Source organism: Bombus pyrosoma, linkage group LG5 (genome assembly GCF_014825855.1).
Source record: "Bombus pyrosoma isolate SC7728 linkage group LG5, ASM1482585v1, whole genome shotgun sequence".
NCBI lineage: Eukaryota > Metazoa > Arthropoda > Insecta > Hymenoptera > Apidae > Bombus > Bombus pyrosoma.
The window spans coordinates 7,530,146-7,547,811 of record NC_057774.1 but is presented as its reverse complement, the minus strand read 5'-3'; the positions used below and the strand labels follow the sequence as shown (position 1 = coordinate 7,547,811).

The window sequence follows — 17,666 nt, the reverse complement described above, 5'->3', positions numbered from 1 at the left end:
ATAGTTCACCTTGTTCGTGCGCGAATTTTTGGCTGTCTAGCAGCTTCTAGACGCCTAGATCGTCAGTGAGGCTTCGACCACTGATAAAACGTAGCCTGACATATTTGCCTACCGGATTGTCAAACGTCGTTCTGTCTCATTCGCGTTATTTTTCGGCTGTTTTAAGATTTTATCGCGAAATTGTGTTGGTTTTAGACTTATTTCACGATGAAATGTCTTGCATGATTCAGTTACGAGTTGTTTTGCGATTTTATCGCGTTAAAATTGTATTATAGTTGGGCTTACTTTAAATTTCTTGTCTCTCCTTTCTTAATAAGGTTGGTTATTACCTGTTTCACGATTTTCTCGTCAGATTATATCATATTTGGGCTTATTTTGTGTTTTGATACCTTATTTATAAATCACTTTATAACTTTATCGTGGAATCAAAGAATATCCATCGACTGTATTATAATTTTGAGCGTATTTTGAATTTTAACGCATGTGATTAGCAGAATTTCATTGGTGCTTCGTTGTGGTCGAGCAGGTAACTTGTATCGATGTTAATGAACGCGTTAATCGTTCCGCCACACCGTTTCCATACGCTCAAAGGTGGTCGCTAAACGTTGAGCTGTTCTCGGTTCCTATTCATTTACGATAACTACGGGTGGCAAGTCCTATTTATCTTCCCCCGGCGCGATTCGGCGCGGCAAACTATTTCCACCTCGTCACTTTCACCAACCGATCTTCACCAACCACCAACCCATCTATTTTCACGTCGGTGCACTGCACTCGTCCTCTCGGTATCGGTTGTCAGACATTCGCGTCGACGACGATCAACTGCTGTTATCCGACGGCGGTACGCACTTTCGCTCCTTTAACAAGTCAACGAGCAAAGGACAAAGAAATACGCGAAAAGTATTTTAAATGTACGTCAATTTCAAGTTCTTTGGATTATTATCGATTTTCTTGAGATCAACGATCCTGGACCCACAAATCTCTTGGTCGTCAACGTCCAACGACGATAATCACAGAGAAATCTTGTTGCAAACTAGCCACGAGATTCAATGAGAACGCTTCGATAGATCAATTACAATATAATTCTTCTATGGATCATTCTTTCGTCGCCAATGATAATCGTAAATAACGATGATGTCATTCGATTTTCCAGAGAATCGAAAGGTTCCGCGTTTCCCTCAAGCTCCATGCACTCGTTTATTTTTCTCGTTCACTAAATAATTGTGTTCAACCCCCCTGATTCCTGTCCCAACGATCACTGTCTCTCTGAATCAGACTCGCGTGTCATGTCGAGCAGAGTTCCCGTGCTGTTCCTTACGAAAAGCGTTTTGCGATACGCGGCGAACGCCAGACTAGCCGATGTACGAAGTGGCTAAGAGCCGTTTGCGCGACGAGTCTCTCGGCTCCCCACGACCAGAAATAGCTACCCTTCTTACACTTCTCCAATACATCTTTAGAACGGAGTACACGGATCCGCAGCTGTGCGTATCGCGCGTTCGAAGGGTGTACACACGCGTGAAAAGCTGCGTGTTCCGCGGACACCACGACACCGTGTCTTTTCCCGCGTCACCGAGGGAATTCCCCGCGGAGGAACTCCGTTCTCAGAGTTCTAATTTGGCGGCATTTTGGGCTATAGGTGAAGGTAGTCCTTAGGGTGAAACGCGAAGATTTCGAGTAGAAATTGAAAGCTTCAGGTGAGAGAAAGGCGATGAGTAATATTACATCGTTGCATAACGTATCGATAAATATAAATCGTTCGATGTAACTTTTTCAAATTTCGTCTCAGAGTAAAAATGATCGGGGTGGACGCTGTTTTCAATTGTATTAGGTTGTTGGGTAACGAAGATCTTTTTGGGATAAACGGTGTATCTCTGAGCATAATTCGTTTAACGTGTATAGTTTGATTACATTTGGATCAAAGTAAGGATCATCCGTACCAACTTGTTACGTAATGAATACTTTCCTGAAATAATTGGTGCCAATAAGCACAACTTGCTTGAAGATGAAAATAAAGACTATGACCTATGAATATCTATTTCGTTTTATATAGTTGAATGAGTTCATTGATTTCAGTTTTATGAAAATCCAATACTCTTTACAGGCCAATTACACCAAGTTCGTATTCACGAAGGTATATGGTCTGAAAATTGCATTTGAATGGACTAAACTGTGATTTTGTGTTTTGATCGCGCTATGTGCGATTCATAGATGCAAAAGCCTGATAGGATCTTATGAAAACACCAACGAAAATATTGTTCGATATAGGACAATGAAATCACCGATGGAACCTTCTAATGCTCGTGCGCTTTCTTATTGGAAAAATAGAAAGTTGTTGCAGTTGGTCGTCGGTAACTGTACTGGACGGCTGCAAGGTTTATTTAACAAACAAGCAGCGAAAAGGGCAATGTTGATGTCGACTATTTCAAGCGATCCGATTGTTGCCACAAACGCCTACCTCAGGCCCAATTTCTTTCTTTAGGACCGTTGCGTCATTATTTGATATAAATCGCGCCGCATTTCGAGCTGTACGCATGAGAAACTATTCTCGCGACCTACTTACGGTCACGATATGAAATATCGTTCGTCCGATTCGATCCTCTAAAATTATCGACCCACCGAATTGTTCCGCGAAAACCGTAGGGTAAAAGACGAAAACGATCGTAAATGAACAATCCTTGCTATTTATAGTACATCGACATAAACCATAAATTGGCGATAATGCTTCTCACTGCTTTTAGTTTTCATAGTTATTTTGTTTCTGTTCTTCAGCATCTGTTCCCTTAAAACCTGTTATTATAAATTTGTGTAACAGCGTTTCTTTTGATGTGAATTAGAGTGCGCAAAATGTACAGTCACAATTGTTACAATTGATATAATCGACAAAGGTAACAAACAAATATATGCCTTAAACATGGTCAAAAATGTTTAATAAGAAGGTTACCTATACTCGTATGGTCGCAATTTATTAATTTCCTCTTGCCCATTGTAATTAATTCAACGAATAGGAATTTATTTATTCCGGCGTACATCGAGCGATGCAAGTGATCTACCGCGTGATAAATCTGCCGCGCACAAGTGTCAGAAACGTAATTTACAAAAGATGGATAGGGCACCTGTTACCATTTTTCAGTGATTATCGGCCGAATTTTCGCTTTCAAGATGCCAGTAAATTTCGATACGCGCGATGTATTACGGCAGAAGGTGTCAAAGAATCTAAACATCATTTGCATCTTGCAAAGTATCGAAATGGAATTGACACATTGCCATGTGACTTCGACGTTTGATATTGCGCGTGCGATTTCGGTAAATTTATGATAACAGTGCGAAGAAAAAGGGAATATGCGTGGATGGAATGATACAACTGATGAAATGTGCATGTTTAAAACCAAAAACTGTGGAATGTGGAACGTAAATAAAGAGTAACAATATAGTCACACCGAACAGAAATTACTCTGTTCTGGTTATTAATTTCCTGATGACTGTCTTAGCGTTGGCAACTACGACTGCATCAAGAATAATGATATTTACGTGGAAAAATGAGCATAAGATGTTTCTCTCAGACTATAACATTGAAACGAACGAAATGTCTAAGGTCTTTGCGAAATGGCGTCTGAAGCACAGCTACGTTTAGAGGCTTGCATTTATGATACAAAATCAAAAATTGCTCTAATCGTTTTTACCCGATGATATTATTATATTATTAGATTATATATGCTATTACACCGAAGCTATAATTCTTTATAAAAGAGGAGGGGGAGAGGGAAATATCAATTTCCTTCATTTGCCAGACGTTTCATAACTTTATAGAAACAAACAATCGCTAAGAACCATTTTGTTCGGAACGATTTACGATAAAGCTTGAACTTGCAGCCAGACAATAATTGGATGTTCCAAGGTTCGCGCTGATTTACGAGAAGTCGCCCGTGCGTTGAATTTTGGCCGTTTCGGCGGCGATAAGTTATACAGGGATGACAAGAAATTTTAACTTAAAGCACACTGTAAAAACCAAACAAATTAATTTTCTATTGCAGTGAGTCATCGGATACATTTACGTGAATAATATAAATTGCGCGTGCCATTCGTTTCATCGTTGAGAACCTCGAAAGCTCGTTTCTATCGGCAATGATTTAATATGAAGATGTACGATTTTTAAGTTGCCAGACGTACGTTTGACAACCAGTTATCGTTTACTGAAAACTGTTAAACCTGCACGTGAAGCAGCAGCGTCACAATTTCTATTGGCACATTGATGTGATTTTGATCGTCTGCCAAACTCTTCACTGCATGAGACTCAACGTGTCAACGCCACCGTGCGTGATTCATTGGATCCGCATTCGATAAAGAAACTATTTATGACACCTATTACGTTCTTCTTTCATAAATTGAATTTGTATGACGATCGAGCAGGAAGAATATTTTAAGCGATCGCGTAAATCGTTCAACAACTGGTGGAAGGGTAACGACAGGATCGATTGAATCGTTTAAACATAAAACCGATTAAAGGCGCAAATGTTAGAATTATTTAACGTTAAGCGAAATTACAATTTAATTTAAATCACCTTGGAGACGATTCTATTTCGATGATTTTATCCGAGCTAGATGGTTGCGTATAACGCCATCCACGTGAATTTTATACAAAGAACCGATCTAACTGGTGATTTATGATTAAAGGAAAGCCAAATCTAAACATAACTCGGCTATGGATCATTAGGTCCTTTGGATATATGTCAATTGACTCGACTTTGCCTGTTCCAACGACTGTGATGTTCGTCCGGTGAACTTCATATTTTAGAGCTTTGAAATGAGGGATGAAGCTGACGAGCGGTGCTCCTGTATTTCCAGAATCAAGCTATTTTTGAAATTTCCTTTGGATAATTTATTTTGCAGATGACCTGAAAATATTGAATACAGCGAAATACAATCTTCTGTAGATCACAAGACAGTTTGGAATTGCGAAATTCATAACTCCAGAGTTCAAAGTATTTAGATATCAAGAAAATATGTTATTGTAGAAGTATGAAATTATATTAATACGCTTCATTTGGATAAGTGGCAACGAACGAACAAATAGATGAATGAATAATAAGAGAAATTTTTGGATTATTTGCTTTGCATAACGTATGCAACGATCAGGTTTGCATTTCACCAGTTGCGAGAAGTATTAGAAGATATGTAATACTTTCTCCGTCACGCGATGAGCGATCACTGTTTGTTATGTTTGGTATAAAAATTCCATGCAAGTGGATTAACAAAATCAGTAACAGTATCTTTGCTGCATGTTCCAGAGGATTGACAGAGTTCCAAGAATAATAATTATCGAAGAGCTATTAGATTACTAAGCCAGTTTCTAATTTAGAAATTTCACTATTCGATATTTCTCTATATCTTCACATATTTTCAAGTGCAAAGTTCAGTTCATCTTAAAATACTAACATAACAACGAGAGAGGAAGCATACATGCAAGCCCCAGAACCAAAAGGTTCAACGTAAAATCATAATTGAAAACGTAAATCTACGTTTTAGGAGTAAAAGCGTAGAACTACGTGATCCGTCTTTTGAGCGTTAATGCTATACCCAAGTAATATTTTTTCATTATTCGTTACCACGAATCATATTTTGTCTCATTTTAGTAGCAGTATCGCCTTAACTGGATCGAGCAAGCAAGTATAATATATTGCTTCCAATATGTGTACCAAAGAATGCTAGATATTTTGTAATTAATTAAGGCCTAATTAAGGATGGAAACGAGACGTTTCGGAATCGAGTGGCATGCGCGCCGTTGGCCAGGACCGGCACGTTAACAGATTGGCCTTCCAGGAAGCGTGAAACACCGGCAGAATGCGTTTCGTATAAATCATGTCGGGGACTCGGTAGAAAAAAAGAATCTGCTTGGCTGAATTAAGGGGTGAGACAGAAGCTGAAGAGAAAAGGAAGCGGTGCGGGGGGAGAGGGAGATGATCGCCGAGAAGAATGAGAGACGTGTTCGTGCATTGCGGGAGTAGTTGGAATGGCGGTGAGTTCTTGGTTGTCTTCAGTCTTTGGCATCGAACCAGATATTCTATCTACCTTCGTGCGGTGCGCCTTGGTTTTAGTTTAATTTAGATGGCGGTATCGTGACGTAACGTATTTAGCGTGGAGGCATATACGTCTTGTTAGTTGCCATTTAGCCAATTACTCAAAAACGTTTGATGTTCCGCCCTTTATTCGCGTTGTTTCCTTCAAGAATGCTCAGTTAATGAGCACGTAAAACCGCAATGCCAGTTTGCGCGCTATACGTCACTTTCATAGGAGGAAGAAGCTTCCGATAATAAGAGAGGAATAGCCGTTCCCTTCGTGAAATTATTGTCATTGATATTATTCTCTAGGGGTAATGTTTCTATTACTCGTGAGAACTAAATGTTTTACGAGGTAATGTTTGGAATTGATGAAAGCATAACTCACCCTGCCTGACGACTCGATCGTGATTCCCTCTCGTCTGATGACTCGAGTTATCTCCGCTGAAATTTCTGTACACAGATTTAACAACGGTGTTATTAAAACTCTACTGTTTGTCTTGCATTTAAAATTTTAATGTTTCAATTTGTTTGGATGTGAATCTTTTATCGTACGAATCGTTGTGTAACTTACCTTGTTTCGATTTGGACGTAATTGAAGTGTTGGAAGCCATTGCGGTGAATTCCACATTACACTATCATTCTAAAAATTAATAAGAAAAAGAACTTTAAGTTATAATATTTAATTTATGTTCTTAATTCTGAATCTCCGTTTACGATGGTAGTGCTGCCATCTCAATCTAAACGGTGATTCAAATATCGGATTTCAGTGAAGACGTAAAATCTTTCTTGACCAGTAGGTAACTTATCGACTTTGTTAAATCATTTTCTGATTACATATTTTCTCTTTCTATTAACAATATAATATCTAGAAAGTAATATAGAGTGATCAATTATACAAATTCATAACCCCAAATTCATCACTTATACTCTATTTAGTGTCATAAGAAAACAAATCCATTTCATACCTTAATCTCTTCATATTTTACTTCGAATCCATTATCAAACGCATACAAAAGCGTAATGACTATCACACTTTTTCTCACAATATCTTTTCAGCTCTTCTATGCAATTTAAACACGCAGGAATACAAAGGAATTTATATCATGTACTACGCTTGCGCACTGAGCCATGCGCAGTTCTCTTTAGCGCGCAATTTTGATTTCACCAATATATTTTTCTTTACTTTACAACTTTAAAAAATCACATATTTAAACAGAGAACGTTGTCATCAAATCTCAGACATCTGTTTAATAAATGTAGCAAAGCTATACAACTGTACGATAATGCTATAAATATTACTATACACAATATAGATGTTGCTTCCGCGTATTTGGGCGGTAAATTTAAATATTTCATGAAAAGTGTGGCGGTCACTAGGAAGTTTCGATCGATTTCATGGGGGATAAATCGAACGTTGTACGTAGATGGTTAAAGTGGCGTCGGTGGATCAACCTTTAGTTTAAGCGAAATCTATTTCCGACACGCGGCACCCGTATTCGTTCGTCTGATTGGCTGGCCACCTAGCACCGCACGATGTTGGCCGCATTTTCTTGTATTTCGCCGCTAATCGGGTCACTTCCGCCATTGATTTCGACGTCGAAATCCACGCGCCAGACACGAAGCTTTACGCTGGTTCATACAACGCGATGGAGGAAGTATTATCGGACCAGCTTGATAAACAGTCTGAATTGACTGTTTTAACGCCGTTCAGCGAGAATATACTCGTACGATACCTTTCATAAATCTAACTGAATTGAAAATGTAAATTATACGCAATATTGTAACGTAAATTTAATTAAACTAAATCAAAAATAACTTTAAAAATCATATTTTTATCATATTTAAGAATGAGGTTAATAAAGTTTAGTAATTTCAAAAAATAATGTTTTTATATTTTGTTAACTATTACTCCTTAACTCTTTGATGATCATTTAGTCCCAATTTTGTTAAAGACAACGAGGAAGAAGTAAACATTACGCCCTCGATAAGGATTCATCTCCTTTGATGCCATCAAATGAAAATAAACTTGTTCTGCTAATCCAATTCAATCACCAACAGCCGATACTAGCTTGTAGACTCGATCGAATTCTTTTTTTAGACGTTGAAATGGTGCAGAAGCGGAAAAGCCACGAATACTGTACAATTTACGTTCATGTATATTCAGAATAGCCTTAAATTCTACGACAAAAATTTGTTGAAGAGCGATGAAAGTACAGTAAAAATCAATGTTAATTAAGTATCATATCGTGAAAATGACTTGCGTTATTGAATGATTTACGTTATTGCGCGCTGTAGCAACTTGTTGTGTCTCAAGAGGACATAACGCAGTTAGATATTTTGAGTAGCGTACCTTGGAAACGCGTGGGCTACCTTCATCGCGGTCATGCTCGTTTAGTCATCTTTCCGCGAACCTAAAAACTTGGCCTTCGACTGGACTGTTCGCGGTTTAATTCACTGGACGAGTCGTGTCGCGGTGGAAACTGTGCCAGCAAAATGGCACAGCTATTTTACGACGCACCTTGGGCATGTAACACAGAATTTTATTTCATCGCGAGTTTCACGGCATAGGTTGATGGATCAAAGCCGTACCAGTATCATCATGCCGTTAAGAAGACTTTGATGTTTCGACTACAGTTATGATATAACTTTGTATTCCTCTCAATAAATCGTTTGAGTGAGAAGAGAGAGAGAGAAGCTAAAGCGTAAGCTTAAAAAGACTGATGTTAAAAATAATCATTAAATAGATTGTATTACATGAGAAGTTAGATGTACAGTCGAAAGATGAGTCGACGTTTGTGCAATTATTTGTTGCTTTAACTAAATATGTCGAGAAAACGAAAACGATCAGTTATTTCCACGCGAGAGAAAGCTATTAATCATAGAAGTTTTCGCAGCAGACGAGCGATAATCAGTAGAAGATTTGTTACACCCTATTCGCGTGCTTCCGCATGGCAAGTTGACAGCATTCCATATCTGTCACCGCGCCGACAGCTCGTCGAAGATAAGACAGGCTCCATATACATAAATATCGCGAATACTTTCTATCGTCTGATAAGAACCGATGAAATGAATTTCCTCGTTGAACAAACGTTGTCTTCATTCTTGAGCTAACTTAATCTTCCCTGATCTTTCTCAATTTTCTTAACTATCGATAGTCATCAAAATATCTCTGTTAATCGAAAAGATACGCTACTCTTTATCCAGAACGTAATTTACAATGTAATGACACAATCGTACAATTTTATAATTGTACCCTAACCCTCTTCGAGCAACAAATTAATCATCCGGTGCGCAATAGAGAATTCAAGGCCGCGCTCGCGTTCATTTCATAACATACCAGCCTCGCTTGTAACAGACTTTATTTTTCAATTGCACGTCACTGATATCTCGAAGACGATACTTCTGAGAAAGCCGCTCATCCACCATGAGTTCCGAAATAATCGGTCGAAATTCACCGAGCACAGGCAACATCGTCCAAGGCCAGTCGCAATAATAACAAAAAATCTGTCGATAACAGTGAAAGAGAGACACTAAGTCGTGTCTAGCAGGGGATGGTCGAACGAGGAAGTTGTAAACCTTCAAGGAACCCGGCGGAATGGGGTTCGAATGGTGGATCCGAGCGTGAAGCCAGCACGCTGCTGTTCGTGTACCGCTTGAATGCGAGATCGACACTTGCACAACACTCACGAAAATAGCACGACGACGAGCTGACACGATGACCAGCGAAAGAGGAAAGGACGAACGTACGAAAAAGAAGCTGGTGAAAATGCTAGACGGACTCACCTCCAGCTAAACACATTCAGAGTCGGTTTATCGAGTTTCTTTGTCGTCGACGAACGAAGGTAGATCGCGACCCTCGTCAACACGCTGATCACTGGATGTACACGGTGAATCGATGGATCAGCCACTGGATATATCGTTCACCACTTTGCGTTCGGAATCCCCGAATAAATCCCCCGAGGCGGTGAGGAAGCCAGCCGGCGGCTATCTCGAGACTGCTACCAATGCCAGCCGCAAGGCGTCCCGACACCCTCCACGCTTCTCTTCTACCTCTTCTTCTTCTTCTTCGTCTTCTTCATCGTGGCCCACGTCGTCTTCTTTCCTTTCTTCGTTTCTTTCACTTATAACCGTGCGTTGTGCATCGACATCGCTCTGGCATCCTTCTAGTCGTCGTCATCCTCGTTCATCTTCTCTTCTTGAGGTAGTTCATGGAACAACGCACCTGTTGTTCGATGCACCGGTTTCATCGAAATTTCGTTTGTTGGTTTATGTCGTTGTAACCATTGGTCGAAGATTTATTGAAGAGAAGGTTCATGGAAATGGAAAAACGATGCAGTGTAAAATCGAGGATATTTCGAATTAAAGGATTAAAAAAGAAAGTATATAGAAATCTTAAAAGAGAAGGCTAACGATCTAAAGCATTACCGTAATGAATTTTCGTTACGGAAATTGGTAGAATTGTTTTATTGATAGAAATGGTAAATGATGTAGAGTAAAATTGAGGAAATTTGGAATTATAGAAAAATTACAGAAGTAGCTATTAATCTTAGAAAAGTGGGTTGAAGATTTAAGATAGTATTGTACTTGATTTTAGGAGACAATTTTGCTAATGATACAATAGAAAAGTATTCGTTTGCAGAAATGGCGACCTTTGGTATTCCTCTCTAGCATCCTCTCGTTGCTGTACGCGAGCCAAGGGTTCTTCGAGTAATTAACGAGGGATCGTTACACAATTGTGAATTATCGACAATGGCCATTATGTGCGTCTAAAAGCGTGCCCCTTTTTGTCGTAAATATTAAATTCTTCTTCTTTGTGTAATTAATTTCTTATCGTTTCGCATTTCGAATCGTGTGCGTTGAAGCAGCTGTACGCGCGCCAAGGTTCGATTAAATAATTAGAAATACTCGATTACGCAATTGATGGGCATCGATCGATTTAAAAATACTGTCCATTTCACAAGCATAATTTGCGAGTCTAATTCGTGCGATCATCGACGTCTTACGATTTAGCCGAAGTTTAACGTGATTATTTTACTATTTTACAAACTATCTCAAACTGTACGCGCTGTTCGTAAACAGAATTGTTTTGATGTGACGAGCGCTTTGTCATCGTCATGATGTGCATAGAATTCAATGTATGGCATTGGCGCACCTATCTCTCAATTTGCTTTATCCTTAATCGTGTCGACAAATAAGACTTATTAATTATTTTATAGTATACTCATTTATAAATAGTAATCATGAAATTTTCCAATTTTGAATTCTGAGAGAAAGCAAATAGAAAGCGCGAATCATAAAGTTTTCAAATTTGGAGCATTTAAGAATCGATAAAATGTAATAGGAACCATAACTCATAAAATCTTCATATTTGGTGCATTAAAAATTCGATGAAAAACAACAGAAAGCATAACTTTCAAAAAGTAAAAATTTTCAAATTTTCGTGCACTAAACGTTCGATTAAAAGTAATAGAAAGTATAGAGATCAAACTCTCAAATTTTTTCTTCCCGCTTAATCTTTCTTCCACGACACTATGCATCCTCTGTACTATAATTAAAAATTTCAGGGTGGTTCAGAGAGTGCAGTGACGCGAATTATCTGCACCATTGGATACGCTTGCAATATCGTCGACGAGGCGGACGAACGAAGATCGGTTGTGCTTTGGCTGGTTCTAATAATAATCGATGCCTAACGTGTCTCCAGGGATTTCTCTCCTGGTCCACAGCTGATATGTCCGTTGTATTTGCGATGCGTTGTACAGACCATAATTTCTACGGCAGCCAGTCTATAGCTGCAGTCAGTCGTCCTTTTTGCTATTCACAGCCGTCTTCTGTCCGGCGCCGATGGTACTTCGACGGATCGTTCGGAGTCTATTTGTGTTCTGACTTGGTTTTAATACGTGCACCACATGGTTTCGCTGTCGATGTACTTTTACGACCGGCAAGATATGTCCCGTTTTTCTTCCTGCAACTAGACACCTGTCATTTAGTCCAGACAAATCACAATTAGCCCTTTTCAGCTTCGATGAAGTATTGGTATAAATAAATTCGCTTACGATGTCGTATACTTGCAGTTTCTTCATCTTATCCTGCAATAATTTGATAAATATATAATTTGATAAATATTTGATGATATAAGAAATTGGCACAATTTATAGTTATGGTATTTCATTCGCGTAATTAGAGTTTTACACAAGTAAGTTCAGACAAATAGATTCAATAGGAAGAGTTAATTTAATGTAATATTGAAATAGCAAAGTTTTTAAGCTATTAGGATTTCGTTACAATGAGCGAAGTTTAGATAAATGGGATTTTAGTCTGAAGCAATAATTTCCCGTAGAAACGTTATAAAGTCTGCTCTTTTACTCTCTTTCACTGTCCAAGTACAACATAAAATATCACTTTGTCGCAAATAAAGCAGCAACAAGTCTTACATTCTCAAGTATCATCTTAAAAAGTCATTAATGTCATACATATTGCATCGTAGAATTATTGTGATTGCTAACGCAATTATACTCCAAAAATGTTTCGCATGAAGCGGCGCTAACCGAGACGGAACGATAAAAAGATTGAAAGACTGCGTTGTGCCGAAACGACACACGCGCGGCTATAAGTTCATTTCCGTGTTATTAATGCAAAGATGCCGCGTGTAGGACATTCGTACATAATATCTGACTAATTGAGGCCGACGCGTGTACTTGGCGATCCTCCAAGTCGCTTTGATCGCACGTAGATCGACCCTATGCGAAAGCAACACGCACACGGCACACACGTACCCACACGTCCCTGTGGAACATGTTTCTGTAGATTTAAGTACACGCCTGTGCCATACGAAACGAGCAAATGGATCGAACTGAAGTTTGTAGTCTTTTCACGATGCTCAAAGACCACTTTGCACTGAAACCTTGTTTAAAGAAGGAAACAGAGGAATATGAACAATCGTTTTAAACCCGAAGAAACATTTCCATGATCTCAAAGAGAATCGTACATCAAAAGTAATATCGTCAGTTTGCTGGAAGTAAATATGCGAGGAAATCGATTTGAGTTAGAAACCTTGCAGTAGAAAATTATTAATTATTTCATAATCTATCGTAATAAAAAAATGTATTTCTTTAAGCAACAGTCTCTAAATTTTAAGGATCTTTGATAAAATTATTCTTCGCATTTATTTCTTACTATGCAATAAAAACAATGTAAAACCAATCCTTCAAGTTGTGACATTTTTAAACGGTAGAATTTTATTGGTAAAAATCATGACACTCGCGTAATAGAAAATAATAATTCTCGTTTTGACGATTAATTTTTGCAGATATTTGAAAAATCGCCAATTCTTGAAGTGTGTTACTCTTCCTAGTGAATACGACATGACAAAAGTTGGTCGTGGAGAAACGAGCATCGAAAGTCGCGCGAGCGCTTTCTGCGAACCTTTCTCGAGGATATGTCAACGTGTCGGAAGAACCGCGCGTGAACGACCATTTTTCCTGTGATTTAATAACGATACTATCACGAGACGTTGACACAGGAGAGGCAGAAAACGAAGGGGAATAACTGTCATGAATCGACGCGGTGAAGTACGAGCTTAAATCCATCGTGAGTACGCCGATTCAATGGCACCAGCACTAATTTTTCGATCGATTTACCTCGCGGAGGAATGCTGCTAACTTTATTCAGGTACGGAACAAAAACAATTTCAAATAGAAATAATATATCATCGATCCTTTTTACAAAATAAAAAAATGCATCTGAATAATTTTGCTAACCAAAAAAACAGATTGACCATGATCGTTCCGCTACTAATCAGCGCAGTTGGCGTCGAAACCAATCCCGAAAAATTATCGTTCGTACCGTCAGAAGAAAACAAAGCAGTGGCCCAATCGCATCGACAAGGTTCTATGTTTTTAAAAGAGAAATCCGTTCGCGATGAAGATTCAGGTCTCGTAGAGAAGCGGCAATCGAACAAGAATAGCCGATATTCCAGCGATCAAGATTCGATAGTACGTCGTGGTAGTGTCAGTTTCATGAAGAGCAGAATCCCGAGACAAGGCGGCGGAGGATTAGCGCACAAAATGGCCAAGGACGCGCTCAAATCTCCGAAGATGCAAGAGACTATAAGGAAGCTTTCGCGAGTTGCGCCCAAAGGAACTCTTCGTGGGAGTATTAAAATGCCAACAGTATCGAAAACTGACTCGAAGGTGGCCGAAGGTAGAAGACACCGGAAAGTGTTGAGACACAAGGGACAAAGAAAGAAGAAGAAGAGAAAAAGGTAGTGAAAGAAGTTGTTACCCTATCGACATTCAGACACGTAAATATATTTGGCAATTACATATAACAGGACACATCTCGTTGATATCAATGATCTTGGTATACAGTAGAATTTACACGAATAAAAATTCACTAATAGCGAGGAGAATCAGTCTTATCCTATCGTATGAACCGTCTAATCTCCGATAGGGTTCATATAAATGGAATTCTATTGTATGTTGTCAACATATAGCAGTATATAATTGCTATATTTTCCTGTTTTTCAGACATCACCGAAAGTTCAGAAAACAGCAACCTGGTTTGTTAAAGAGAGGATCCTCTAAGGTAGGTAAGCTTCGTTCATCAATTTTCCACTAATTATCATGGCCTCCCCAAGCGGTCAATTTGACTACGCATCGGATAAACGTTCGAAAAATATTCCTTTACTCAGAGAACGTTGGACACCGAAAGGGGCATTAACGCGTTAACAAAGAAATCAAACGGAAGGGGGAATTCTATGATTAAGCATAATCCAGTTATTCTCGGCGAGAAATCACGCGACGAATTGTCCACCGAATCGGACGTCGAAGTTAGCGCTGTCAAAGTCGACGACAGCAATTACGTTGATTTTTCCTCGCCTTTGAGTACCACCCAAAAATCGCATAAGATCGAAAGCGAAAAAATGATCGATCGTTTGATGAGAACTACCACGAAGGATCCGTCGAAAAAGAATCCAGGCGACCAAGGGGTCGAGTATTCGGATTATTACAGCGACGACGAAGTTCTCCAAGACATCGCCGCGAATAAAATTCCGATACAGCTGGCCGAGTCGAAAAATCTTAACGATCGATTCGCACGACAAGCGATGAATTTTACGTCGCACCGTAGCAATCGGATCAGACACTTGAAACCTTACTATCCGGATTACAATACTCGTGGAAGAGACCTCAGGTACAAGGACGACAGTGTCAATTACCTTAATAATTTTCAGAACTATCCGACAAATGAACGTTTCTCGAGACTAAATCGGAACTCCCGACTCTTTGGAGCAGATGATCCTTTTCTCAGTTACGAGACCAATTACGGATCCTCGGAACATCAAAACGAAAATTTCGACGCACCATATTCGGCCAATACGGCAGAAATTCCGGAACACTCGCGACTAGCCAAAGATAATAATTTCGATTCGAATGAATTAAACGACGAAGTTCAACAACCTGTTGTCGAGACGCAGAATCCAGATCAATTTAATTATTGGAATCAATACGAAACTCCTGAAGAAAACCTGCAGAACTTAAATCTGGACGAATCTCAGACTCTGAATGTAAACGAACCGGTCGAATCGCAAATTCAAAGTTTAAATAACTACCAACAGATAGAGACAAATTTGCCACAGGAAGGAAACTTCGAACAGAGTATGATAAATCAACCTTTAATAGATAACACGAGGATTCCAGGCGCGAAAGGAGAAAATACGGAAATTGGTACTCCATTTAATTACTCTCCTCCTCAATCGTACAGCAATCAAGAAAACCAGCAACAAGACCAACAAGTAGCTCCGCAAAATTTCCCAGTACAGTACAGATACAATCTTTCGACAGTAAACGTTCCCAGCGCGATGGACCAGCCTCTTGGAAAGGTCCTAGAATTCCTAGGAATTAACGTCGATGATGGTAATCGCAAAAAAAATCCAAGTTTGAACGAAAATATTAATCATCAAATATTGCCTTATTCCAATACCTATGAAAATGGAATACCGGAGGAACATTTTATAAGTCCAAGTTATTTAAAGAAGAAAGCAGACAGAGAACAAACTAGTTTTCACGAGGATGACAATACGAGAGGATTGGAACATCAAGCAATTAGATACAGAAGCAGAAGTAAGGCGGAAAAGGGAAATTTTATGGAGCAGTCGAATCGAAATGGAATATATAACAATGATATTTTGGCACGTCTGGACGATGATAGGGACCCTGGTCGTAATACGAATACTTCCACCGCGGCGCATAACACGAAAGAGGTAGCCAGTGAAATACTCAGTACCATAATGGACGAACTGGAGGAACTGAAAGAAGATCGGTCGAAGAACAACAAGGGGGAAGGTAAGATCGAGTAAACTGTTCATAATGTGTAATGTGATGTTTCGCTAAATGAAATAGATGGCCTGAAGCTTGGCTATCCCTGATATGTGAAACGAGCGATATTTTTAGGCTTACCTTGCCGTTTGTCAGGGTCCTGGTCAACGGCTCAGGCCGGAATGAAACTGGATATGAGGGTCGTGAATCGTACTATAATCGTGAGGCTTTCCGACCTCACGTCACCGCGTTTACACGATAGTTTGCTGAATGGAACGTGGAACATATCTGGTCACGCCCCATTCAAACGTGGTTCGCCATTTACCCTCATCGCCACCAATAATTGTACCAATTCCATAGCCGTCTTTGTTGGTATGTAATTTTACAAATAATTGTATTTTTCGCATATCAGTGTTTTATTCGTAATTATTTATAAAAGGGATTATCCTTTCTTTATCATAAAAATATGTATTTTTTTCTAAAGACATTAACTGCTACGTGAGTGTTGTATATTTTAGCGTGATAGACTGAAATCTCCCAATAAAATGGTCTCTAATGAGCATCTGACATTTGTAGAATATTTTGTTGTAAGAAAAATTATTAATTCAGATACATCTATCGTTGAACGAATCAAAAGTAGTTTTCTAATTTTCGAGTTTTTAATAATTTAAATACCAAGCAGGGAAAAGTCCGAAATTGGAAAATATCATTAAAAGCCGCCGTTGCATGGTCAGTGTGCTAAATAAAATAACTGAAAGTAAAATACTGACATACATCGAGATTTGTGAATACGTAAGTCGTTAATGAAACTCTGTTTAGGTGCTTGCAGGGTCTGTCAGGGTATCGATACCATAGCAGGTGTTTGGTCCGTAGCTCGACAACCAAAAGGTTGCAAAGACTTCCAGGTATCCACGAGTGTCTTCAACGATATTTTCCGCAAAACGAAATTGTCCAGTTTGAAAGAGAAACAAGGCGCGAATTCGACGGAAAATGCGACGATGAAGCATAAAAAGAGGAAAAGCTAAGGGTAGTTGTTGAACCTTCTGAAATCCGTATGACGCGGAAGATCAATGGAACAGGTAAGAAAAACGTTGGAATTTCGAGAGATGGAGCTACGATAATGGAAATGATGATCGATCAGCGTGTAGTTAACGATTCGTATGAAAATAATGTATCGCAACACATATGTAGTAACACGTATACAAGAAAAATGTAGAATACTTTGTATTATGATGTAAGTAGCCTCTAATAAATATGGCGTTTTGTACTGCGTAATTTTTTATCACGGTATTGTAGATTT

The 17,666-nt window shown here is 39.0% G+C and overlaps 2 protein-coding genes across 4 annotated transcripts in view; one reads left to right on the top strand and one right to left on the bottom strand.

The window, feature by feature from the left end:
* Window positions 1–9,992, bottom strand: part of LOC122567689 (obscurin) — a 45,843-nt gene extending 35,851 nt beyond the window's left edge. The window contains exons 1-3 of one of the 2 annotated variants that reach the window (XM_043726538.1): window positions 9,837–9,992; window positions 6,625–6,693; window positions 6,439–6,503 (exon numbers count right to left, since the gene is read on the bottom strand). In XM_043726538.1, the coding sequence (XP_043582473.1) occupies window positions 6,439–6,503; window positions 6,625–6,664 (105 nt within the window). In that variant the 5' untranslated portion in view covers window positions 6,665–6,693; window positions 9,837–9,992. Of the gene's footprint in view, window positions 1–6,438; window positions 6,504–6,624; window positions 6,694–8,403; window positions 8,487–9,836 lie in introns of those variants that run through there. The other variant, XM_043726539.1, reaches the window with a different exon arrangement.
* Window positions 1,475–17,641, top strand: LOC122567692 (uncharacterized protein DDB_G0283697). Of its 2 annotated transcripts, none has more exons than XM_043726557.1 (7): window positions 1,475–1,691; window positions 13,360–13,721; window positions 13,822–14,313; window positions 14,579–14,636; window positions 14,743–16,393; window positions 16,502–16,738; window positions 17,186–17,641. In XM_043726557.1, the coding sequence occupies exons 2-7, from the start codon at window positions 13,702–13,704 to the stop codon at window positions 17,389–17,391; spliced, it is 2,664 nt and encodes an 887-aa protein (XP_043582492.1). In that variant the 5' UTR covers window positions 1,475–1,691; window positions 13,360–13,701; the 3' UTR covers window positions 17,392–17,641. The 2 variants fall into 2 exon arrangements, with proteins under 2 accessions (XP_043582492.1, XP_043582491.1); XM_043726556.1 differs by lacking the exon at window positions 1,475–1,691 and adding an exon at window positions 8,585–8,755.
* Window positions 17,642–17,666: the final 25 nt, after the last annotated feature.

Coding starts and splice junctions, on each gene's coding strand:
- LOC122567692 (XM_043726557.1), top strand. CDS start 13,702: ATGCTGCTAACTTTATTCAG. Junction 13,722..13,821: donor ATGCTGCTAACTTTATTCAG/GTACGGAACAAA, acceptor CCAAAAAAACAG/ATTGACCATGATCGTTCCGC. Junction 16,394..16,501: donor GAAGAACAACAAGGGGGAAG/GTAAGATCGAGT, acceptor CGATATTTTTAG/GCTTACCTTGCCGTTTGTCA.